Below are 25,117 nucleotides of genomic sequence, written 5' to 3'. Positions count from 1 at the left end.
TGGGAGGGTGGGGGAAGAAGGGAGGGAAAGGGAGAGAAGGAGGTGAAGCCCGAAGGTCTTTCTCTCTGCCCTTCCATCCCACTGTGCTGCTCATCACGGAGGGAGCAGGATGAGACCCTGCCAGGGGAGGAGGGAGGCAGGGATGCGGGGGAGAGATGTGTGTGCAGAGAGGGGACTGCGGGAAACAGCCGTGATGGGGGGAGAAGAACACCTGACACAGATGGCAGGAGAGTGAGAAGGCAGAAAGTATTTTTTTAAATAAAAAAAAAAACCCATGAGTGAAAGAGCGATAAGGAAGAAAAAAGGGAGAGACTAAAAAAATGGCTCCAAAGCAGAGATAAGAGAGGAGTTAGTGAGAGAAGAAGTAAAATTAAGCACGATAAGGCCTGATAGAAGTGAGGGAAGGCAGCAAGCCCGGGTGGGGGCTGCGGGGCGCAGGGATTGATGAGGAGGGGCGGGGGGCCGGCAGGTGTAAATGCCTCTCCCGCAGGGTGCTTGTAGCTCTGCTCCTGCCCCGGCCAGGCACCTGCCAGCCACAGCCCGTGGTGGTGGTGGGGAAATATGGAGCCTGGTGGGGAGGGATGGGTGATGTGCCCGGCTTGGAAGTGGTGAATAACCCTCATCCTCCTCCCTGCCACATCCCCACACGGTGCCTGTCATGGAGATCCCCATGGGGCTCCCACTCTGGAAGCAGAGGAGGTAAGGCGTGTTTCCCCTCCATACCCTAAACACATCTGTTCCTGGGGTTTTTGCTACCTCTTCTAAGCTGTTTATTCTTTGGGTTGGTTTTTTTCCTCCCGTCTTTACCAGCCACAAAAATTGCTGAGCTGAGATGCTGGCCACTCTGAGATGCTTTTCTTCTGCTCCATCCATCTGCTTTAATCACACAGTGACCGGAAAAAAAAATAATTAAACCAGTTCACAAAGCATTGAAGGTTAAAAAATCAGTGTGGATAATAAACTGTGTGGCAGGCAGCAGTGCTACGGAGCATTGGGCAAACTCCCTAATGAGGGACTTGGAAGCACAGCTCGGCGGCAGCGCGGCTTCTGCCCCCGGGGAGGGTCGGAGCCGCAGAGGTGTTGGGTCTGCGGGGGTGTGCGAGTCTGGGTGGCAGGGCCCCGGGATGGGAAGAATCCTGTGCTAGCACAGCCTGAGACCTTACACAGAAAAGATATAATTTTCTCTCCTTTTTTTTTTTTAAAGTTTCTTTTTAACAGTAAAAGACTTGGTTTCTCCCTTTGCTTGCCAGAACGCTGTAGTGTGCTGCAAATACCTTGTTGGACTTGGATATTAGTATTTTTTCTTTTTAATTTCTGTGTCCTGTATTAGCTCTTTTAATCACACCATTAAAAAATGATAACTGGAGTAAACTGAGAAGCTGTTTCGGGTTGCCGGTGTTAATAGCTGCCCAGGATCACACAGACCCCCTCTACTTCTCTGCCGTTTGTTGAACTGCTGATGGAGTTATTGTCAGTCCTGGCAACAAGGCTCAGCCTGAGGTTTCTGCACCTAACGTGCTGCTGGACATGGCTTTCTCGGCTACGCTCGCCTTGGCATCTTCCTCTGGAGGGCTGAGGCCCTGGTGCATCCCTGCCTCTCCCGGGGGGCAGTGCCAAGGGTCCCTGGAGCAGGATCTGTGGTGCAGGTGGAACCACGTGTGCCCGCCTTCAGTTTCGAGCCCAGGTTTGTGTGTTGCTCTTTGTGGTTTCATATTTAGCTCACTGAAAATGTTGGTTAAACACTGGTGGGAGGGGAAGCTGGCAAAGAAGTGTTTTTCTTTGGCTCTTTTGAAAAGCAAAACAAAAGCAATAGGCTTGGGGGAAAAAAAAAAGTTTTCGGTTCCGAAGTTATAAAGGAAAGATTGGTTAGAGATGAGAAACTAACAAATCAAAGCTCCTGAAACCTGCTGCGGAGAAAAAAACACCACAAAATGTTTTGTTTGAAGATGAATAGAAAGAAGAAACCAGCAAAAAAATCCCCCCTCCCTACAAGCACAGATGTTTCAGGTTCTTCTAGATTGGCACGTTGCTGGAAGAAAAGCAAATCCATTCTTTTCCTTGTCGGCGCTCCAGGTTCCTGTCACTTATTTTTTATCATCTTGTAGTGACTTTGATCCCTGAAGACTCAGTAAGTGCTGTACAAATCAAGCATGCAAATCCCAGCTCAACCACTGTGGAGATGCCACCGAGGCTGGGCAGGCCAGGAAGCCGCTGGCCAGCACAGTGCCACCGCTCCCGGTGGCAGCCGGGAAGGGTGGGAAGCACCTGCTGCCTTTAATATCCGTGTTGCCTCTGTTTGCAGGGATTTTTTTGTACTTCCAGCACAGCCAAAGGCTATCAGGCTGTGCTGGGATCCCCAGGCCGTGGTACTGGCCCTGTTTCTCCATGGAAAGGCTGCGGGTGGGTGCTGGCAGTGGCCTTCCCCCTGCTCTGCACCTTCTGGGGCTTGGGGAGTTGGCACAAACCAGCTGGAGAAGGGCTGAGCTGGTCTGATGATGCTTCAAAGCTTTTCTGATGGTACTTTTCAAAGCTTGAATTGAGCCATCTCTTTCCCCATTGTTCTCTCTCGTAATTTCACTCTCCCCCTCTGTGGTTGCCTTCCTAGTTTGCTCCTTTCAATTCATTTGCTGTACGACACCTGTATACTGATGCTTTCCATAGCCCCGCCATGCCTCACTGCTGGCAGCGCTGGGCTCAGGGCAGGGTGGCACTGTCACACGTCTCCCGTCTCCCGCAAGGGATGCACTGGTCGGTGCAGCCCTGCCTGGGGGCCGGGTTAACCCCATTCCTCCCCTTTCCCTCACTGAGACAACACAAACCTTCCTGATCCTGAGTACCAGAGCTAAGGCAGGTTGCTGCCCAGTGACCAGAGCCCACGGTGATGGGCATGCTGGAGCTAGCTAGCACCAGGACAGCCAGCACGTTACAGCCTGCAGCACCTCCCTGCTGCAGCCCTGTGCCTGTCCTCTGGCTCAGGCTGTGCATTTGTGTGTTTAGAAATGATGTAATTTTATTTTATTTTTTCAGATACAGTCTGCAAGCCTGGAAGCTAAATTCCCTTGGATGTGCCTGGGGGTGCTTGCGAGTCTGGCTGCCAGCGGGCAGGGCTGACGACCACCATGACAGTCCTGACAGGCAGGTGGGGAGCAGCTCTGGGGGCACCCGGGCGGGCACTGCCCACTTGTGCTGCCAGCAACGGCGCTTCATGGGATTGCAGCATCCCTGCCCGCAGGGACAGCTGTCTGCAGCACAACAGCCAGCTTGTCCCCCACCGCAGAGGACACGGCAACGGCAGGCAGAAAGTCCTTTGGCCACGCAAAAGGCCGGAGGATGCCCAGATGATGCTGCGGGCACGGCGAGCTGCTGCCTGCCCTGCGACGGTGCTTTGCATCCTTCTCCCGGCACGGAGGGCAGGCACCGCGGTACCGCTGCCCCGGCCTTGGGGGCAGGCAGGGCAACTGGCTATAAACCCACCGCCGGACCGCAGGAAAAAAACCGTCAAAGTCCTGTGGGTGCTGTGCAGGGCCCAAGGCACAGCACGAAGCGCCTTTTGGGGGAGTGCAGCCCTTCGGCGGCCGTGGGAGCCAAGCCCTGGCCTGGGGCTGGTCTTGGTGAGCGGGCTGGAAGCGAGCGCTCGCCAGAGGTACAGAACTGGACAGATCAAGAAGTCAAGATTTTGCATTCCAACTATCTATAGGAAATAGGGTGTTTTTATTATTTCAAGTTTTCATAAAAATCCATATTATTGAAATCAAAGTTACAGAAGAAAGTTCGTAACTTTTTATTGATTTTATTTCTTTTTTTCTTTCTTTTTTTTTCCCCCCCTCTGTTGTTTTTCCCTCTCAGAGTTATATCTGACACCAGAGTCCATCAGACAAAGTTCTTACAAACACAGGAGTCCTGAAGACATCGGCTGAACGTTTTCCTGGTATAAAGAAGAGGAGGAGAAAGAGGTGATGACAGTGCGGGTGCAGTGGGTTTGGACAGGGCCAGAGGGCGTGGTGGAAGGAGAGAGGTCGGTATGTTTGTTAGCAATGTTTGTTTTTTAATTATTTTTTATTTGTTCATTTGTTCTTTAAAAAAAAAAAAAAACCACAAAACCAACCCACCATTATTATTTGCAAATTGTTGTGTTGCCTGGTTAAATCATTTTCATGTTGAACTTGCGCGGCGCGTCAGCAGAGCTGATGCCCGCATCGGATTTCCGTGGCACATACTCGATCTCAATGTTGTGCTTGGTGTTGCCTTTCCCCCGGCTCCACAGGAAGAGGAGCACCAGACAGAAAAGCACGACACCCAGGAAGGAAATGAAGCCCATGGTGGTGGCGATGATGAGAGTCTTGATGTCAAAGGGGAAAGGCACGGTGGCGCGCGTGCTGTTGGCATCGCTCTCGTTGGGCTGGTTGGAGATGAACGCGAAGGTCTTGTTGGGCTGGTGGGGCCAGTCTGGGGAGTAGCTGCGCACGTGCAGGTGGGCCAGCATGGTGTCGTTGCCACCCGCGTTGCTGGCGATGCATAGGTAGGTGCCGTTGTCCTGGATCTGGGCGTAGCGCACCTCCAGCGTGCCGTCAGGGAAGACAGTGAGCCGCCCGTTGGTTTTGGTAGAGATGAGGTGCTTCCGCGGGGAGAGCCACATGATGGTGGGGGGCGGGTCCCCATCTGCCCGGCAGACAAAATGGACCGTGTGGCCTTCGTCCACAAAGATCTGCTGAGCTTTGCGGTCCCGTATCCGTGCTCGGCGGCAGGTGAAGTAGTTGGGCAGGAGGACGTCAGGGAAGTCTTTGAACTCCTTGCCCTGGACAAACTCGGGGGTGGAGCAGGTGGGCTGCTGCTTGTTGAAGTTCAACCTCCATCGCCGCCGGAAAACCCAGAGCAGCCGACAGTCGCAGGCTAAGGGGTTGTTGTCGAGGATGAGCGTCTCCAGGTTGCCCACCGAGTGGAAGGCCGACTCCTCCAGGGTGGTCAGCAAATTCCCTGACACGTTCAGTATGCGCAGGTAATTGAGGCCGCGGAAGGCGAAGGGCTCCACCATGGTGAGCTGCCCTCCCACCAGCTGGATCTCCTGCAGCCTGAGCAGGTCATGGAGCATGGAGCCCTCGATGGTGACGATGGGGTTGTAGGACAGGTTCAGAAACCGGAGGTAAACCAAATGCCTCACCGACACGTACGGGATGGACGTCAGGTTGCAGTGAGTGATGGACAAGGAGGTCAGATTCAACCCGTAGAGGCAGTTGGACGTCATAGTATCCAGGTAGGGCCAGTGTGAGATCTCGAGGACCTTGAGCCGGTACAGCCTCTTGAATGAGTAATCCCGGATGGTGTTGATGTTCAGATGGCGCAGCCGCAGCACGATCAAGCCGTGAAGGTGAGACAGGGCCTCCGTGGGGATGGAAGTCAGGTTGCATTTCTCCAGGGTGAGCTGCTCCAGGCTGTTGAGGCCGCTGAAGGCCCGGTGGGAGATGTAGACAAGGTCATTGTCCCCCACCTCCAAAGACTTCAGGTTGTACAAGTCCTGGAACATGTAGTCTAGGAGGATCACGATTTTGTTCTCACTAATGTCTAGCTTGGTAAGGTTGCTGAGTCCGGTAAACACCCCCAAGGGGATCAGCTTGAGTCTGTTACTCCTGAGCCCCAGCGTCCTGAGGTTGAAGAGGTTGTTGAAAGCCCCAGGTTCAACGGCACTGATAATGTTCTCATTGAGCTCCAGCTCCTCCAGGTGAGGGTAGTTGGCAAATTCATCCTGGTTGAGCGTCTTGATGCGGTTCTTGCCCAAGTCCAGCAGCCTGGTCTCAGTCGGGATCCCCTCCGGCACGACCATGAATCGCTTTCGGTGGCACAGGACGGCGCGCTCCTGGGCAGAGCACTCGCAGCGTGGCGGGCAGCCCGTGGCGGAGCCAGACAGGATGGATCCCAGCATCAGGAGGAGAATCGGCTGCCAGCAGGCCAGGATTGGGCTGCGCATACTCGCCTCCCCAGCTACCATCCTATCTCTCACCTGCAGGTAACACGGGGGAAGAGAAAGAGCAAGGTGGACGTGAGCAAACAGGCATGGCCACGGCAGAGGGTCTGCCGTCCCGGTAGGGCTGACGTTGGGGCGAAGGGCACTGCTGAGGCAGGGCAGAGGTTCTCGCTTGCCAGCTGAAATGCAGCCCTTTGGCTACAAGACCGTATCTCCTCCCCACCCCCTAACTTTCCACTTGATGACTGAACGTGCACAGACTTTGAGTGGAAAGCCTTGAGGAATCTGTGTCAGACAGACCTCGCTTCCTCGGCTTCTTAAAGAAAAAAAATCTAATACTAAACACATCTATCTACATCCTATTTTAAGCTCCTGAAATTATTCTGTTCCCTGTAGATGGAGCCTGAATATAAAGGCTGCTTTGCAAACACAGAGGAGCTGAGTGTGGGATTGAGCATCTGGGGGAACCCCGCTCGGGGTCAGCAGGGAGCGGGGTGTCCGAGCGGGGAGCAACGGCGGCAGGTCCGCAGGAGCCAGCCCCCTGCCCCTCCCCAGGCTCCGCAGCAGCCCGGTCTCAGTGTGTCCCCAAGGTGAGTCCCCGGCCACGCAGACTCAGAAGCAGCAGCCGGCCAGCCTACCTACAGAGGAGCCGGAGCCTGACGTGAGGTCTGGGGTCTCTGCGGGGTGCGGGGCTCTGCCCTGCTGCCCTCCCTGGGGGGCTGGGAGACCTCAGCGGTTACAGTCTGGCTTGTGCCCAGCCCCCAACCGCCCCAGCCCATCGGCCGGCGGAAGGAAACGCTTGCTGTCGTGCTGCCTCTGTTGCATTTATTTCCTTGTTGTTCAAGCTGTTGTGAGGGATCAAATCATATTAATATTGCATATTAGATGTACAGCTACTCCGGACCGTGTTTATATCTATTGTTATGTGTACGCTCTGCATTGCCTCCACTAATGCTCTTTATGGCTATGACTGAATATACTCAATACGTTACTTCCACTGGCTCCATTTGTATCCATCATTATATGTCCTGTACATTACTTTCCCTGCTCTGGCGCTACTTATGGGTCTGGTATGCATTCTGTGCATTACTTCCATTGCGTCCGTTTATATTCATCATTTCCTACACATATATGACCCAAGTATAACTTTTGTTCCCAAAAAATTATTCAAAACGTCTTTGCAAGATGCAAGGATGAAAGATGATGGATTGGCCATAAAAATGTCCACCAGCACCATCACAGAAACCACCAGGCCTGGCGTGCTGGGCACTGGCTGCGACGTCCCGGTGTCCCCACAGAAATCCAGGGTCCCTGTCCTTCCCCATCCGCTTTCCCTGCCGCCTCTGCAGCAGGGCTGGTCGCTGGGGACCACCCAAAGCCCGTCACCCCCGAAGCGAGGGGGTGCGGTACCCAGCTCCCTCCCGCCGGCCTCGCATCTCCCAGTCCGGTGGAAACATTTCCAGTGGCTTCACTTGGGCCTGGGCCAGGCGGCGAAGAGGCGTTTGCCGTGTTTACAATTCATCATCCCCCGTGTCATCGCCTCCCCGGCGCTGACGGTGCTGGGCAGCCTTACAGCCACCCGCGGGGCCGCCGGGCTGGGGCCTGCTGGAAGGATGCGCCGGGACAGCACCAGGGCTGCCTGGGGGTTTGCTCCCCAGGCTCGTGCCGTGGCCCCGGTGGGAGCTGAACTCCCGAGGGGTCCCCAGCCGCCTCTCCCCGTGGGCAGCACGTGGCCGGCGAGCACGCACGTGTCCTGCCTGTGTCCCACAGCCCACCAAGGCGTGCCGGCTCACGCGCAGCCTCCCTCGGCCGGTGCTTCTTGGAAACCAATTCCCGCTCCTCACAGCCGTGCTGAGAAAGTCATCAAAGAAGAAAGCAAAACACTGCATGCAAAACAAAATACAGTCTAAGGGGCTTAATTATACCAGGGCTGAAAAGCCTTCAGCTCATTAGAGCGCCAGGCAGCCTTAGTTGGCTGCGGTCGGTGCGGAGATTTCAGCTCTGCCTGCGCGTGCAGCCGCCGCTGGTCCCTGCTGGGCACGGGGAGGGGGTGGGAGCTGAATCCCACCGCAGGGCCCCACGCACGGCTCCTGCAGCGGCCCTGGGCCTCCCCTGTGGGCCAAATCCTGCCCCGCTACAGGTGGGAAGAGGGTGGCAACGCATTCAGTCCCATGCTGTTGTCCCCGCAGCAGAGGGGCAGCAGCCAGAGCTGCTGGGAGCGCTGCAGGGTCCGTGGCTAAAATACAAGTGAAGAGGTGATCGATGAATGAAGCAAAATCTGCATGGCGTGAAAGACGAGACCAACCCACTTGCACAGAATTAAAGTCTAGACACACCTCACATGTTATTAGTTCTCAGCTAAATTTAAATCTGTGATAAATACAATCCCTGACAAAAACATCTGTAATCTTAATAACCAGAGTCACCGAAGAGCTTTGGGAGAAAGACAATGAATAAGCTGAATAGTCCGGGCTAAGATGAGCTTTAAATCACTTCTGGTTCCCATTTACCTCTGGCTGTTTCAGAGGAATACTCGTGCCTCAAGGTGAGGTGGATATTAAGAGGTGCCCTTCTACAAAATGACTCGAAACATGATTTTTGTGTGAGTTGACGGCAACAACCCACACACGGCTTTACAGACTGTCGTGCATCCCCCCCCCAGTGGCTGGACTCACGTCACATCAGCAAACCTCAGTCCAAAGTCACCGCTGCCCTGTTGGCTGTCCTGCACCTGCCGCCACACAGTCCCTGTGCTGGGGCCATGGGGACCAGCCAGGTGAGGGGCTGCGGCCACCTCGGGTGGGCTTGGGTGACTGTGGGGACAGGCCTCGGCCTCACCGGGGGGAGAGGGCAGCGGCTGTTCCCAGCACTTGCTGCCTGCAGGAAACCAGGATGTGACTGAGACAAAGCACCACCAAAAAGTCAAGCCCACCCGGATTTATTCTGAGTAGGACCGTGAAACATGCCCAAGCACCCCTCCAGGGGGTCCCAGCCATGGTCCAGCACCAGCTGCCAGGCAGGATCAGCCCACACAGCCTTGATGCACAGGCCACGCCAGCCCAGGGAGAGCTGCAGCCCTCCGGCATGAACGTGGCACTCGCTTCTCAGACACAAAAAAAGCATCTGTAAGAAAGGAGCAGCTGCCAGACTCGCTACCTGCAGGCAATAAGCAAACTAGTGCAAACCAAAGCAAAACTCATGCTCAGGGCAACGGCATCCACTGACCCCTGTCCTCACCACCCTGCTGCCTGGGGACGAGGGCTCCCAAGCACAAGCCCATCAGCCGGGGGAGTGCTGCCTTGGTGCGAAATGCGGGCCTGCCGAGCGGCTCCGGCTGGGGTCAGCGCTGGGAGGAAAGATGCTATTCTGGGCCTGGGCCTGGAAATGCAGCCCAGGGCCAGGCTGGAGCGCTGACGTGTGTGGGGTTTGCTCCGTCGCCACAAGCACAGGCTGCCACCACGCAGGAGGAATGGCCCTGGGGAAGCCAAACCCAGGCGGTGACCCAGGGGGGAGCCCAGCTCCATGACCGGTTTTGCTCCTGAGGCTGCTGCTCCCCTCCTGCCCCAAGGGGTGGGCAGCACGCCTGGCCGTGCCCCCCACTGTCACCGCTGTCCCTGGGCTGTCCCTGCCCACTGCCCCATGGCAGTGCCCAGCAGTCAGGGCCGAGCCAGCGCTCCTCGGCACTGAGCAATCTGCCATGCTGACAGCGAGCGAGCAGCAAAAATCCCCGAGTCAGCTATAACCCCCACCTGGCAGCCATAAATTACAGTGTGGGAGACGTTCACCCTTGAACCAGATGCTTTCGAGAGCATCCAACGACAACAAGCAATTTAGGACGAAGCGAGCCACATCCCGGGGGGGGCTCGGCAGGGCTGGAGGAGCGCATCCCCACCCCGTCCATCCCTGCAGGAGCCGTGGTGCTGGTGCTCCCAGCTCCATGCAGGAGTGAGCCCAACCCCAGCGGCACCGTGTGCCCACACCGGGCTGCGGTGCGGGTACGGGTAGGGGTACGGGCTCCCCCCCTCTGGCTTTGCACAAAGCTGCCAAGACGCAGCTCTTGGAGTCGGTGCTCTCGTCTCCTCTAAGCTGCTCCAGCTAAATCAAATTTTATTGAACTTGACTACATTTTAGAGATAAAGACTCCAGGTTTACAAATAAATATTTAACAACCTTTCCTGCTGCTAAAAGAGTTGCTTATCCAGACCCCGGGCTCTGCACTAAGTGTTCCTGTAGCTATCTGCAAAGCAGCAAAACAAAGGGAGAAGCTTTAATTTGCCAAACACGTTCGTGCCCACTTCCTCCTCTCTCCATCATTCCCCCCGCATCCAGCATGCATTTGTGGCCCCTTCTGCTTTGTCTCTCCCTCCTCCCCACCCTACCTGCTCCCTCCTCTCCTCTTTTCCCACCCAGCCCCCAGAGCACAGGCATCCGGAGGAGCTGCCCTCCTTGCTGGTGCCCAGGGATGGGCAGGGATGGACGAGAGCAGGGGCCAGAGCACATGGGGCAGTTTTTCCTCCTGGGACTATGCTGCTTCACACGGGTAAAAACAAACCAAAGAGGGAGAGCTGCCAGGGCTGGCTGGGGGGCAGCAGGCCGGGTGGCTGGAGGCACAACGCTGGCCTGGCTCATGGAAAGCTGCCACTGCATTTCCTCTGGGCCTTCATTAATGGACGGGCTGCTAACGAAGGGCATGAAAACAGGCTGCCACAGTGCAAAGGGCTGCCCTGGCCCACATCCTCCACAATCAGCACAAGAGGTTGTAAGAAGCGGGGAGAAACAGGGGAAAAGTTGAGGAGGACCCCTCCAGCTGTGGGGACACACCAGCGAGGAGCACAAGGCACCGAGCCGCAGCAGGTCAGCCAGAGCAGACCACCCCCAGCCCCCCCAGCCCCCAGCTGCCCGGGGTCACCGGCTCCCGCTCACCCACGTGAAGGCATGACTCTCCAGCCAGGAGCTTTTGCTCAGCCTCCTGAAGTATCTGCTTTCAGCTGCTCCGAGGCGGGAGCCTGGAATAGGTGTGCGGCAACCTGATCTGCTCTGGCAGTTGCTCTGAGGCTGTAAAAGAGCATGGAGAAGTATTTAAGATGCAAATCCCCTTCCGGCACTGACACCGCCTGGCTGGCACCAGACACCGCCGCCAGCCCGCGGGGCTGCCCTGCAAAGACGATTCCTGGTGGCAACCAGCAATTCCACCCAAAACGCGGCGCCCGCAGCACCGCAGGGCGTGGAGTCAGGGAAGCACCAAGCCAAAGGGCCAGAAGAAAGGGGATGGGGGATGCACAGGGGAGGAGAAGAGCTCTGAAGGGCCAAGACGTTGGAAGGGGGAGGCTTTGGCCCTGCTGTCCACTGCTTTAGCTCCAGGCTGTGGATCTGCTTGACCCCACGCAGGGACAGATACGTACAACCGGCGATGGCCCAGAGCCAATCTGGAGAGTGACTTTCAGGCTCGGCAGGCAGGTTATGGGAGCAGGGCCATGGGAAGGAGATCCCGGTCATCTCTGCAGGATGCTGAAGCTCAGGGCAGTTTTTGCTCAGGCCGTTTCTTGCAGCAATCACATCTGTGCAAGAGCTGCTCACCCTCCTCACACCTTTGCTCCTTCGTTTTTAACGTCTTTTCTCTCGCTTTGGCTGCACATGCTTCAGTGCCCCATCAGCAAAGAAAACATCCTGACAAGTGATCAATAAGTAATTGCAAAGGCAGCTGTGGATGCTGGGGGTGTAAAGCCCTGAGCTAGCAAGAGATAAATGAGGAGTGTAAGGGTGCAGCCACTGTGGAGCTCGGGCTCGGAGCCAGCCATGCTCCCCTGCTCATCGACTGAGGTGGCTGGGACACGGGCTGGCCCACCGCTGCCGCTGCCGCAGCCGCTGCCGGTTAGTGGTTCAATGCTTCCCAAGCTGGGAGGAGGCTGATTTTTTTCTTCTTGTGAGACAAAGAGCAGGAGAGCTGTGTTTGCCGAGGGAGTATCTCCCAAGGGTTGGCCTGGGGGCTCCAGCACCAGAGATGTTCCAGGCTGGATCAGCATGAGAGTGCTGGGATGCTGGGAAGGATGTGCACCAGCTAGTTGAGTGGGGCTTCTCCTCTTTATTTATTTCAGCAGATCTCCTCGGGATTCCTGTCTCCGCAGACATGAGCTGGGTCACCAGGATGTTTTAGGTGCTCACCCAAAGGCACCCAGCTCAGCAGGCACTTGAGTGATGAGCGAGCACTGGGCAGAGGAGGCTTCAGTATAGCACGAGGGTCTCCGTAGATGTTTTTTCTTCCCCGTTGGTAGCTGTGAATGGAGGATGGAAAAAAATCCAGGCTCTTCTTAGGGCTATGGAAACATTTGCACTGGAGAGGTGAAAGAAAGGTCTGTCCAACGAGTGCCTTCTGGGAGAGCCGCCAGGGTCACGATGACATTGCGAAGGCATCCTCTGTGCTCTGCCTTGTGCCCGTGACCAGCCCGGCACGGGGGGACGGGGCTGCCCCTGAGGCAACGCCTGCAAAGGCCGTTTGGGAAGAGCAGGGTATTGGTACCTGCTGGAGCCTGGGGCACCATCCCACGCCTGCCCACGCAGGGAGAAAACGGCCTTCTCCTCTCAGCACAGCCCAGCCACAGCCAGCAGCTGCCCTTTCTCCTTGCGCTGGAAGGGGAATAGTTTTTTCCTGGGAATGGGCTCGAGCGGTATCCAAACGCCTCCTGTGCTCCCCAGGAGCACCCTGAGCAGCACCAGCACGGGCCCTGCGAAGGGCCGCACCCTGGGCAGCAGCGGTACCTTTGGGGCTGGAGGATGGGGGACAGCCCAGCCATCCTGCCCACGGGCTCTGCGTGGCTCAGCACGCCGCAGCGGGGCTGCTGACTCAGCCGGAGCGCAGCTGTACGGTGCCTGTGCTAAACCCTGTGTTCGTGTCGGGGGCAGGACACCACCTGATCTTGCATAAAAGCGGCTGGTACAAAGTCACCCCGCTGCCAGAGCATGTTTCCTCCAGATCAGGCACAGATGGCATTTCTGTATGGGCTTGCCTTGATGGTTGGTCTGGTGGCCAGTGGCTTCCTGCTCCCCCAGACCCAGGCACCAGCCCCCAGGGACAGTCCCTGTGCCATGGCACCCCAGCAGCAGCGCGGGGAGGCTGAGCCACTGCTCCTGGCAATCCCTGTGCACAAACCACACCTGGGGGCACCACGAAGGGCCTGGCAGGGCCAGCTGTCTGGCACCAAGACAAGCTGCTCCCTCCCCACCTCTCCCTGCCTGGGGACACCCTGTCCCCTCCGCCTCTGCCAAAAGGTGTCTTGTGGTTCTGCAGCGCCCTGGAGCTCTGCTCAGCACCCGGAGCAGGGCTGGGGCGCCCGGCAGCTCCAGTGGCAGAAAACCAGGGCCACAAGCAGCGATGGGGGAGCACCCCTGGTGCCTGCTGTCCTCCTTCCCTCAGGGCTGGCTCAGCAGGGGAGCAAACATCAAACCAGCCAGACACCCTGGCCCATGAGCAACCTCACCCCACAGGGCTGTAAGGCTGAGGCTTTGCGATGTGACACCCCCACCCCCACCCCCGTAACAGCCACGGGTCCAAGCCACTGTCCCCCCAGTGTCCCTGCCACTGCCTGAAGGCAGAAACCCGGGATCAGAGTCCCAAACGCTGCAGCCAGCGGGGACCAGCGAGCACGTCCTGAGCCAGCAGCGCTACAGATCCCACCGCTGCAGGACCGGCCACATTCCATACATTTAACTTAAACTTAGACTGTACTTACAGCACCACTTCTGTTCCCACGCCACATCCCTTAAATACCCCTACAACCAGAGCAGGATACCTAGAAACGTAGAGGGGCTGATCCAGGGCACTGCATCTTCCCCTGGAAACCTTTGGGATAACAGCGAGAGGACTTCAGAGGACATGAACCCGGCAGCTTGGCTGGCTCTAGGGAAACCTGCTGATTTACCTCCCTTTAGGACCGGCCCTGATATTTTTATACTGCTGCCTAAAATAAGCAGCCTCAGAAGCCTTTCGGGAGAGGCTGCCCGCAGCCCAGCCCAGCAAAGATGGCTCCGCGATAACCCATCGGTGGGACAAGCTGCACAGGGCAACGAGGGCACGAGCGAGCCGTGCCACCAGCACCGACACCCCGGCGGGCACCGGACGGCACCGGCAGGGCTGCCCCTGCCCATCTCCCACCTCCCATGGCGGGGACGCAGGGGCAGAGTGGGGTGCTGGGCTCGGGTGGGGGCACGGCTGTGTTTCAAGGCGCTGCAAGAGACGAAAGCCTTGGCTCTCTCCATCTAGCTCCCTTCTCGACTCCTTCGCGCAAGCCAGATCTCTCTCTCCCCCCCCTCCTCCCAGTTACTAAGTTTTGTTCACACAATAACAAATTCAGTGCCGCAGGAATTTCCAGAAAAAGAGAAGCGGAGAAAAAAGGAAGCCAAAGAAAGCATGAGCAATGGCCAACGTGGAGAGAAGATTCCTCTTCCCAGCCTGGGCTTCTCTGTGCTGGTTTTACATGTATAATTCTTTTTTCTTTCTCTCTTTCTCGCTTGTTTGATTTTTGCATTATTTATGGCTTGTCTTCAGGGCCTGTATTTGCTGTTATTGTTTCATTCAACACTAAAATGGATTAGATAAAAACAAACCGTGCTGAGCCATGGCTCAGCCCGCCTGTCCTGCACTCAGCTGTAGCCACACAGCTGGGCAGAGCGGGCGCCGTGGGTGCGAGTGGGGACGAGGTGTCACCACCTTGCCAGCCCTTCCCAGCCCGAATCCCCGCTGGCAGGGAGGTGCTGCAGGATGTGGCCCAGCCAGGATTTTGGCTCCAGGTGCTGCCAACCCCCCTGATATGTGTCCTCTGCAAGTATGGGGGCTACGCACAGAGCTCCTGGGGTCCTGGCACTGCACCCAAGCCTCAGGTCCCGGCCAAGCAAGAAGGAAAAGGTGGGAAATGATGGCTGAGAGGAGAAACAAAGCACTGGAAATGCTGTTTTTTTCAGGGCAATTTCATGAAATCCAACGCATTGATTTCACTAGTGCCCCAAGCCGAGCCGGCGCCGGCTGCGGGTGCTGTGCCTCAGCAAATCTCAGCCCCAGGTGCTTTGGGAACATGTCCTGGAAAGCGCAGTGCTGTCCTGCAGCATCGTGCTGGGGAAGGGCGCAGTGCGAAGCTGCTGGCGCAGGGGTGAAAAGCGCCGTGGGTTTGATGCCTGCGATACGGGGTGTCAGCATGACCAGCCTCAGCCGCGCTGCGGGGAGCCGTGCCGGTCCTCGGCTTTCTCCGTCTTCCCGCAGGCAACTGCACTGAGCCCATGGGCAGGGACAAAAAGGAGGGACCCACTGTGGGGATGGAGTGGTTCCCCTGCTGCTTTGGGCTGGTTTTGTTGCGTTTTGCTTGAGCTGAAAGAGATGCTTTCCGCCCCTTCCTCCTTCTCCCCAGTGACGCTGATAATAATACAGAGCCTGCACTCTGGACTGTACGTGAGAACAAAAGTAATCACGGGGGAGTACAGTGCATAGAAATTAAATCGGAAACGCAAGGCCAGGGTTTCCATTTCGGTTCAGCTTCTGTATCACTTCCATTGAAAAGGATAAACAGGCTGAGCACAAATCAGTTTAATGGCAGCGCAATTCCATGTTTCCCAGAGCAAATCGTAGCTCAGGCCCAAAGCGGCAGCGTGATACACAGCATGCTAGCACTGTGGGATGGCCGTGGCATGGCACAACCCCAGCTGGGCATTGGGGGGCCCCCAGGGCCCCCACAGGACTTGCTGCCCTCAGCAGCGGTGCTGAAATAACCTGGCTGACCAGGGCACAAGAGGGGCTGGTGTCCCTCTCTGGGCTTGGGGATGCTGGTCGGCCCTTGCCTGCCCAACAGCCAGCAGAAAAGAGGTGTCCCTTTGGCTGTCCCTCACATCCCTGAGGTCCCAGCAGCAGATCTGGACCCACTGGGACCTTGCAGAGCCGTGCCAGGCTGCTCCCCCAGCGCGGGACAGGCAAGAAGGTTTTCCTGCTGCTCGCCGCTGTGGCCCTAATTCCCTTTATCACCCGGCTCCTGCAGCACACGCGCATTTACAGCACAGCTACACCTGCCATCTACTTTTCCTACCTAACCCTCCTTGCTGTGCCTTGCTCCGTGGCACAATGCACAAGCCACTCACCAGTGGAGCTGGGGCAGAAGCAAGCCACCAAGCCAATGCTCACCCGCAATGTCCCCCCAGCTCACGGTTCGGGTTAGACCACATCAAATTGGCTCTTGGTGACTGCCCCCTGTTCAGAGGGGCGGTGGAGGAAGAGGTTTGCCTGCACGGATGGTAAGAAGAGCCTCTGAGAGTGCTCAGACTTCGCTCGCCACCCCCAGGTTGCCTCGGAGGTCTATATCAGTTGTTTCCCATTTCACACTCGACATCTCAAATCCAAACAAAGAGCTGAAAGAATAGATTACGTCAAAATATTTCTGCTTCTCCCTCCTACAAGAATTCCCCATCAGAGACCAATCCAATTAAGGTGCTGGTTATGAAATTAACCATAATTACAAGAGTGGTATTTAATGTTTTGCATTCTGATGCAGAAACGGAACAGAAATGACAAAAAAAATATTTGTGGGTCCTATTGAGATCACTAAGAGCAATGTGGCGTGGTGGGGGAGGGCTGCCAGGGAAGTGAGGGCTGTGCAGGGGGGCAGGGGCAGGGCTCCCATGGGTGCCCAGCCCAGGGACCCCCCAGCAGCAAGGGCAGGGGCTGGGTGCTCGTGGGCACACCGCTCAGGGAGCAGTGGCCAGCCTGTCCCCCAGCGCAGGCATCGGCCCAGCCCGATGACTGCCAGCAGGTATTTTGCCATTTGAGCATCACCCGGACAATGTTGGGCCGCTGGAACCGTGTCCCAGGAGGCACAGCCTAGTCCTGCACCTCCTCAGCCTGTCGCCACTCCCCATGGGGACCCTCCAGCTCGCCCACAGGACTGTCCCCAGCTCAGGACACCAAGCCCAGCCCTGAGACAAGGGACAGGAGAGCTTCAGTGGGAAAAGCCTTTGGCCTCTGACCAAGACACATGGGTCCTCCTCTGGAACCCAGGAGAGTCATGTCCCTGTGTGGACACATGTCCACTGCAGGATGCCGTGGGCACCAGAAGGCTGACTGGCTTAGAGACACATGTGGGAAAAAATACAGAAGAAAGCATGCAGGGTGGTTAAAAACAGACACCATTTCTGTGCTTAACCAGGAGAACGAGTGAAACGAAGCCAAGCTCCCTGGCCCCCACAACAGGGATGCTGACCTGCTGCCTAGCCTGGTCCCATGCTAGTTAGGAGGTGCTGTTTGGATGGGGTATGGAGCCATGGAGGACAAGGGATGGTGGCCGAGGTGTTGGCGAGGCCAGAGGGAGGACTGAGCCGCTGGTGGGGCTCATGGCAGGGCTCCCCCCGCCATGGCCGTGCTGCTGCCAATGCATCAATGTATTCTGCGCATCCCCTCGGCAGGGCAAGGCATGGCCTGAGTGGGTTCTGTCACTCACTCCTAACTGCTGCTCCTGAGAGGTGGGAATCACCCGTGTCTTGCCCCAGCACAGCTGTTAACTCCAGCGGTGGGGGGGGTGTCTCTGCTCAAGCTGGGCGCTCCCCCCTTCCCAAGCCAGCTGGTGCAACCTGCTGCTCTCAGGGCTGGAGGGAGCCTCGTGCTCCCTGCCTGGGCTAAAGAGATGAGGCCCCTCTGTGGCATTTATCAGCGTTTATTCAATTGCCTGGGTTAAGCTGACAATTAACGCTGCCCACTCAGACACAGCCACCTTTGTACAACCCATCTTTCTCCCGGCTCGCCATGCCAAGGGAGGGCAGAGGCTGCGCTGCTGACAGCAGCCCTGGGGCTGGGGAAGCACTGCGGGGGGCTACAGCTGGTGTGTCCCCCCTTCCCCAAGCCAGCCCCGTCCTCAGCTGCTCCTCTCCCTCTCTGTATCACACAGGCCTTGACACTGTCCCAGAGGCTGTAAGACACGGCCCCAGCCAGGGTCGCAGGGAGCTGGGACATGCGGCAAAGGCGTGGAGATCCCTCGCCATGCAGCCATTCCCCCCCGCAAGCTCCAATTTTAACTCCAACATATGGAGAGAGAGAAGAGGGAAACAACTGACTCAGAAGAAAATTGAGGCTGTGGCCTTCAGTTGCTTTCTCCCTTTATTTTTCTTGGGTTGTTTGATTTGAGTTAAGCGTTTGTAGCCCACTTCTCTCCCATCCCAGCCTTCTTCACTACCTGAAAAGCTCTTCCAGCTCTTTTCCCCCCCAAAGCCATTTCTGCCCATGCTAGGACAAACCCTGCTCCCTTCCCGGGGTTTAGCAGAGGATGGGGGAGAGCTGCTGACTCAGTGCATTGGATGTGTTTGAGAGCTGGGCAAACACCCGCCTCGCCAAGCTGTGCCGTGACTTGCATTGCCGGCTGTGCCCTCCTCTTGCTGGCCCAGAACCACTGCCACGGTGGCCAGTGACAAGCATAAAGGGCGAGTATGTACCACAGGAGAGCCAAGGGCACCACTAACATCCACCCCAGCGCCAGCACTGCCCAAGCAAACTGCCCAAGGGGCCACAAGCCAAGGGGGACCCAAGGGCTGGCAGGACTCTTCTGAGGTGACACAGAAAAGTGTCTCTCCAGCCATTTCCACACCTGAAGCTTCACAAAAGAGTCGGCAGAGTCTCATTTTCCACCAGGACGTTCACAGAGATGTGCCCATTGCAAACACGTCCTCCCCTACCTCAAGAGGATGGGGTCCAACTTCCAGCCCCGACACAGGTGTCACCCCAGAGCTGTCACCGCACCCAGCAGCCGTCCAACACCCCCAGGCCCATCACAGCCCAGCAACAACCACGCACGTGAGGCAACACCTGATGAGGTTATTAATCCTCATTGAGCCTGAGTAGGTTCAGTTGTGCTTTATAATTCAGCAACTGTAATTACACTATTATTACACTATCATTGTGGCCTTATTAGAAAGTGATTTATCAACCCCTGAAATAAAACCTCAAGTTACAGGATTTTATACTTGTTACATACATCAAGCAGTATCAACTTCAGCATCGTTACAGTGACTGTATGAAGTAGCAAACTAAAGGAATAATAAGTCATCCAGTCATGCTGCTAACCTTCCAGTGATATGAAACAGTGGTCATTAGAGGTATCACAGACTAACTACGTTACAGGTGTAGAGTAACTGCAGCATGGTACGGTATTACAGAAGTATAACCGCTGGTTTTGTAATTAGTGCCTCCACAAAGAAGCTTGGAAAACCTGACTCTTCCCCAGGTGCTGTAACTCAGCTCCAGTATCTCCTCCAGTCGCTTCCTGCCCATCCCGTGGGAGCCTCCCGAACGCCTGGTGCAGGCAGGTGCCACTGCCCCGAGCTGCTGGCCAGGGAGGCATGGCCCAGAGAGGAGGAGAAGCCCCCTCCTGCTCCTGGTAACCGGCACAGTGCCCACCAGGGACACTGCTGCCTCCAGGGAGCCTCTGTCCCTGTCCCAGAGTGCAGGCCCTGGGGAGGGAGCAGAAGAGCCTGGCTACCAGGAAAACTGCCCCAGTGTGTCCGGAAGACACAGAGGCTTTAGCCCAGGGACACATTTCCCTCTGGGCCTTGCTCACCAGCCTTGCTAGGCGAGCTGCAGAGCACACCTCTCCTCCCTGGTATGAAGCTACCAAGCTACGTGCGCCAGGAGCCAGGAGCAGCAGGCGAGAAGGCAAAGCCAGCCCAGACATCGCCTCCCACAGAGACCCAGCCCACGCTGCTGGGATGGGCAGGGGGCTGAGATGGGCAGGGGAACAGCACGGGTTCTGTGCACCAGGACAGTGAGGCTGTCCCTCGGCTCTGTGGCACCTGGCACAGGCACGAGGTGTCACTGGCCATTGGCACTTGCAAGGGGTCCAGGAGAGGGACAAGGCGTGCGCTTGAAACCAGTGAAGGGACATGGAGGAAAGGGGTCGCACACAGGTCTGGGCTATGGGGCTGGCGTGGGGCTGGGGTCGCTGCCTTTGAGGTGGGATGGCTTGGGCCGCGCAGGCAGCTCTGCCGAGACCCCTGCACCCCCGTGGCGGTGGGCTGGCTGGCGGCACCTCCACGCTGCTGCTCCGGCAGGCAGGAAGGTCAGGTCAGGGCTGCTGCAAGTGGCAGAGCAGCGAGGAAAGGGTTAAGGCTGACGGGAGGGCTGGGATGGGGCTGGGGAAGGGATATCATTTCAGAGCAGGGCTCCGGTAGGTGGTGCAGGGGAAGGGGAGATGGAGGCAGAAGGGAGAAGGAGCAGATCTGTGGAGTGGGGCTGCTCCTGGGGATGCCTGAGCTGCTCTGCACCCTGGGCTGGGTGCGAGCGTGGGGCTGTCACACCAGTCCCCTGCTGCAGGCCAGCAGGCAGGATCGCTTGCTGGGAAGGACCGTGGATGGCGACTGCTCAGGCGGTAGCTGGGCTAGTGAAGGCAGAGAGAGGCGGCACAGCCTCAGCTCGCCAAACAGCACGTACCGGCGGCGAGGAGACCTCATCCCACCGGTGCCCACGCTCACCCACCATCCCTCCCTCCTAGTGCAAATCACTTTCACGGCACCAACACTCCTATTTCTTCTCGGAGGTGGCACCTCCAGCACCTGGAGCAAACCATGCCTCTACCTATTTATACATCCAAGATGCAAGGTGAAAAATCCGATAACCTACACACAGCATCAGAGCGTGACAAGCAATGGCACTGCCCGGGAGGGCTCCCAAAGCCCTTCTGGCCAGCAGGCTCTTGGGCATCCTCAAAATCCGTCTGCCCTGCGAAGCCCCTTCAACATGAACCCCTTCTTTTTTCTGCCAGACGCAAACCGAAGGCTCAGCCCATGCTGGCAGCCTGACCCTCCCCAGCATCTGCCATTCTCCTCCCTGGCTCCTGTACGTGGGGCTGAGCCCAGGCTGGGGGACCCTTCAGCGCTCCCAGAACCCCCACCCCGGCGACTGAGGGACCATCCCATCAGGCAGTAACTCCCCACGGCCCCGACTCACCTGCCTCCAGGCTGGGGGGCTGGTGATGGAGAGGTTAGCCCCCACCCAGAAAAATTATCCCCCTTCATGGCTCCTGCCTCCAGCCTGGTCACCCAGGGCTGGCGAGCCCTCCCTGCCCGTATTTAACCCTTCGTGCCTCTGCCTCGGGGTCAGGCAGAGGGCCCATTCCTCCTCTTGAATTAACCCTTCCGGGCCGGGGAGCCGGGCACAGCCTGCCTGAAGGCTGATCCCCCTGCTCCCCAGCAAGCCCTGGCAGGGAGCGCTGTCCCGGCCATACCCTACCTGAATATGTAATCTGCTCCAGACCGGCTTGCCTAACTACCGGGAGGAGGAGGAGGAGAGCTCCCACATCAGGATGCAGCTCTGTGCTCCCCTCAGCATCACCCAGCCCCAGCCCTTAGCTGGGCGAGTCAGCTCCGGGTGGCCGGGACCCCAGCCCCGCCTGGCTGCAGAGGGGCTGCGGGGGGCAGCGCAGGGGTCCTGGGGGGGCGAGGGGGCTCAGCAGCGGGCAGCCGCCCGGGCACGGCGGGGCGGCGGCGGCAGCAGCACCGGAGGGGATGGAGGACAGCAGGACACACGTCCCCCCCAGCCCCACGCCCCGCGGCGGGCAGCCCCCGGCCCCGCCGGCCCCTCCCCGCGGTACCCGCACCTCGGTGCAAGCCGGGCACCCGCATCAAGGTCCCGGCCCCGAGCCCCGGCGCGGGTCCGGCCCGAGGACAGCGCCACGGCTCCGGGCCTGGGGGGCACGGACCCCCCCCCCGCTCCCCCAGCCCCCGTCCCCCCGCTCCAGCGCCCCCGCCCCGCGTACCTGCATCTCATCCTCGCCGGCGGTCTCCCTCGGTCAGAAATGGCATCTCCCCCGGCCCCCCCTCCGCCAAGCCTCCACCTGCAGTAACGCAGCTCCCCCTCTCCGCAGCGGCAGCACGAGAGGCGCCGGCGCTCCCGGGTCCGAGCCGCCCCCCAGCCCCGAGCCCGGGGAGGGCCGGGCCGGGCACCGGGGCCGCTCGGGGCCGCCCTAGGGACGCGCGGCCCCCGGCTGCCTCCCCTCCCCCGGGCGGCCGGCGGCGGCGGCGCTGCGGGGCGGCGGCATCGCCCCCCCGGGGCGGGCTGGCACGGCCCGGGCTCCGCTCGCCCCGCTGCCGCCGGCCGGGTCTGCCGCGGCGGGGCCGCGCTCAAAGCCGCCGCGCCGGCCCCCGCCTCCCCTCCGGGAGGAGCCGCCGGCGGGCGCGGGGCGGTGCGGGGACGGGAGCGGCGGCGGCGGCCGGTCCCTCCTCCCGCCGCCTCCCCCGCTCCGGCGCGGCTGGGAGGGGGGAGCCGGGGGCGGGCGCAGCCCCCCGACCCCCGCGGGCAGCGGCGCTTTCGGCCGGAGGGCGGGGGTCGTGGCACCTGCCCCCGCGGCCGGCCGGGGCCGCTCGCCCCCGCAGCCCCGTGCAGCCCCCGGGGCGCAGCCTGGCGGCCCGCAGGGGCCGCGCTCGCCCCGGCGCCTAGCCCCTGCCCCAGCCCCTGCCCAGCCCGCCGCGGGCAGGTGCCCGGCTACCCTGGAGGTTTCGGAGGCTCCGTGCTACAGCAGCCACCTCTGCAAAGCGTTTTGCTCCTCTTTTTTCACTGCACCCCCTCCCCAGAGGAAAAGGGCTGCAAGGGGGTTGGGGGGGGGGGGCGGACACGGGACGACACGACACCACACGCCTCTGAGGACTGATCTGGGACTTGGGGATCCCAAAGGCTTCCTCAGAGGCTCAGCACACGCTAAGCTGGTGGCATCTCATTCAGGACTAAGTGCACAGCTTCCTGATGCTGCCCACTGCTTCACCCCTTCCATAATGGACACTGATTTATCGAGCAGCATTAGCAGATTTGCCCAGCGCTGGCTCTTTCAGCGGAGGCTGATTTCTCCGGCAGTAATGGACACAAACTTTGCTTCTAATGTGCACTTTCCCCTCCCGCTTCCTCTCTCAGGGCTCTCCTGGGGCACTTCCCGCTCTGTCCTGCTCCTGCCCAGCTGTCCCTGCAGCGTGGCTGGCCACAGGCCAGAGCAGACCCAAGACCGCTGCACCAGGGCCTGGCACCGGCTGGGGCCAGAGGCTCTGCGGGAGTCCCATTGCTGGATCCCATGAGCCTTCCCTTGGACGGCTCTTTTAGCCACTGGGAGCTTTTGAGGAAGGTGGCAGCTTGGCCTTCCTCCACCAGCCATTTAACCAAGCCCAGGGGTGGAGATTCCCATGCAGAGCATCCCTCCAGGCAGGCTTCCCTTCCTCCCTCCTGCGAAAGCGGAGCTGTGCTCGCCCCAGGTCTCTCCTGGGTGATGAGCCCCCCCCGCCTGCCGGGAGGCGTGCCAGAGCTGGGCCAAATGCCCACCAAATGTGCCATGGAGCACGGGACACAGCGGCTGTCCCAAGCTCCATGTCCCTGCAGTGGGCTACGAGCAAACCCAGGGCAACGCGAGCCCCCCTCCGCACTCTGGCAGAAGCCACTGCCTCCCCGCAGCAGAGCCTGTTATCCTCCCGCACAGCACACGCAAGCTTCTGAGCGGAGCAGGAATAAACAAAGGGTAGGCACTGCGAGCTCGCCAGCTGAGGGCTGAATCACTCCAGCTCCCTGCTCCCGCTCGGCACTCCTGCCCACCCCTGGGCTGCCGCCTCCTCCTGCGGGCGCAGACCCTGGCTGGGCTGGGGGGTGGGTGCCCGTCAGGCACACAGCCCTGTGTGGGCTCGGGCAAAGGATCCTCATGGCAAGAAAGACGGGGAGGTGAGAGCATATTGTGTGTGCATGCACACTCTGCTCCCGACATCAAGGAAATTCAGCCTGGCCCCTCTCAGTGGTCCTCAGACCTTTACTCAGTGCAGATCGATGCCTCTTATTATTATGGCTATTTCAGCGATGCCATCGATGTTAATAGCACTTCACAAACACAGACAAAGCCAGCAATCTGAAAGCGGCCAGAAAAAACAGAGGACAAAAGACAGGCTAAGAGCTCCGAATGCTGTTTTTAATGCTTCCCCCATGGTTAAAGCTCCAGTAAAGTGCAGGGCATTGTGTATTCAATAATAACCCCCCCGCAAATCATTCCTGGCATCGTCTGATGTGAGAGAGGGAAATTTCCCCTCAGCCCTTCCACAAAGATACAGCAACTACGCCATGCAAGCAGCACTGGTGGCCATGGGAGAGCGATGCTATGCACTGCCTGGAAGCAGGGGGCCTTCCAAGACCGTCTTTCCCACCTTGGCTCTGCTGCCGTCCCCACCCCGGCGGCGCAGAACCAGAGATGAGCTTTTGAGCTAAGATGGCATCCACGCACACCTCTCCTATAGAAAAGTCCTGCGCAAAACCTGCCTTTTCTGTAACCTCCGCGTGCAATGTGTGACTCGGGCAAGCGAAGGGAGCAGTGCAGCAGAAGCGAGGGCAGCACGGGCTCACCAGCCGTTGTAGAGGAGCAGAGCCCTGGTTTGCTTTGCCAGCTAGGGTGGTGCACGTTGGTCAGCAGTGGGGTGAGGTGATAGGGAGGATGGGGAGCACGGCGAGAAGCAAGCATCACTTAGTAACGGCTCTCCTAGCTGAGCACAGGAGCACAAAGGCCCTATCCATGGCACCAGAGTTTAAGAGGAGCCAGGACGCCTGTCTCCCTAAGGAACCACGCTGCCATTTGGGCTCTTCCCTTCCTCCAAATGCAAAGGGGTACCTCTCACCCCACCGCATGGCAACATGTCCTTCACTGCAAAAGCCCCAAGGATGCTTTGGCCAAAGGCAGATCCTAGCAGCAACAAACCCTGTTGATCTCTGCAGTAGGAATTGCACCAGCGCCTGCTCAGAAGCCCCCAAGGCTCCCACGTTTCTGCATTTGCCAACCCATCATCGTAAGCTCTGTGCTGGCGGTTCCTTTGTGGCCTCCCTGCACCAGAACGTTGCCGTCACGCAGCCCTGGTGTAGCCGTTTGCTACAGCAGTGAGCAGTCAGGATAGCTGCCCAGGGGTGAGGCCAAGGCGCATTCCCCAGGGACCAGTGAGCAGCACAGCACCAGAGGCTCAGACCCACCTGGAACTGTCAGGCTGCCCCCAGCCCTTCACGGGCCACCACTGGCCAGCATCTCACCACCACAATTAACACGAGGGCTGAGACCACCTCGCACGCAGACGGTAACACAGCCCACCCTTAACACATGCTGGGTATGAAGGTCCTGCTTGAAGAGGAGCAGTGATGTGGCT

The 25,117-nt window shown here is 58.6% G+C and overlaps 1 protein-coding gene and 1 long non-coding RNA gene across 5 annotated transcripts in view; one reads left to right on the top strand and one right to left on the bottom strand.

Annotated features, from left to right (window-relative positions):
* The first annotated feature begins 36 nt into the window (after positions 1–36).
* Positions 37–3,956, top strand: LOC119151658. The gene is made up of 4 exons (XR_005105494.1): positions 37–699; positions 1,331–1,684; positions 3,028–3,139; positions 3,847–3,956. It is a non-coding gene; the product is annotated as an uncharacterized LOC119151658 (long non-coding RNA).
* LINGO1 (leucine rich repeat and Ig domain containing 1) overlaps positions 3,767–25,117 on the bottom strand; it is a 169,601-nt gene continuing 148,250 nt past the window's right edge. For 2 of the 4 annotated variants that reach the window (XM_037395821.1, XM_037395822.1), the window contains one exon: positions 3,767–5,995. In XM_037395821.1, coding sequence (XP_037251718.1) covers positions 4,142–5,983 — 1,842 coding nt within the window. In that variant the 5' untranslated portion in view covers positions 5,984–5,995 and the 3' untranslated portion in view covers positions 3,767–4,141. Of the gene's footprint in view, positions 5,996–10,882; positions 11,015–21,726; positions 21,994–25,117 lie in introns of those variants that run through there. The other 2 variants (XM_037395819.1, XM_037395820.1) reach the window with 2 other exon arrangements.

The sequence above is a fragment of the Falco rusticolus genome, chromosome 7 (assembly GCF_015220075.1).
Source record: "Falco rusticolus isolate bFalRus1 chromosome 7, bFalRus1.pri, whole genome shotgun sequence".
Taxonomy (NCBI): domain Eukaryota; kingdom Metazoa; phylum Chordata; class Aves; order Falconiformes; family Falconidae; genus Falco; species Falco rusticolus.
Note: the sequence above shows the minus strand (reverse complement) of the source record. Positions and strands in the feature narration are given on the sequence as shown.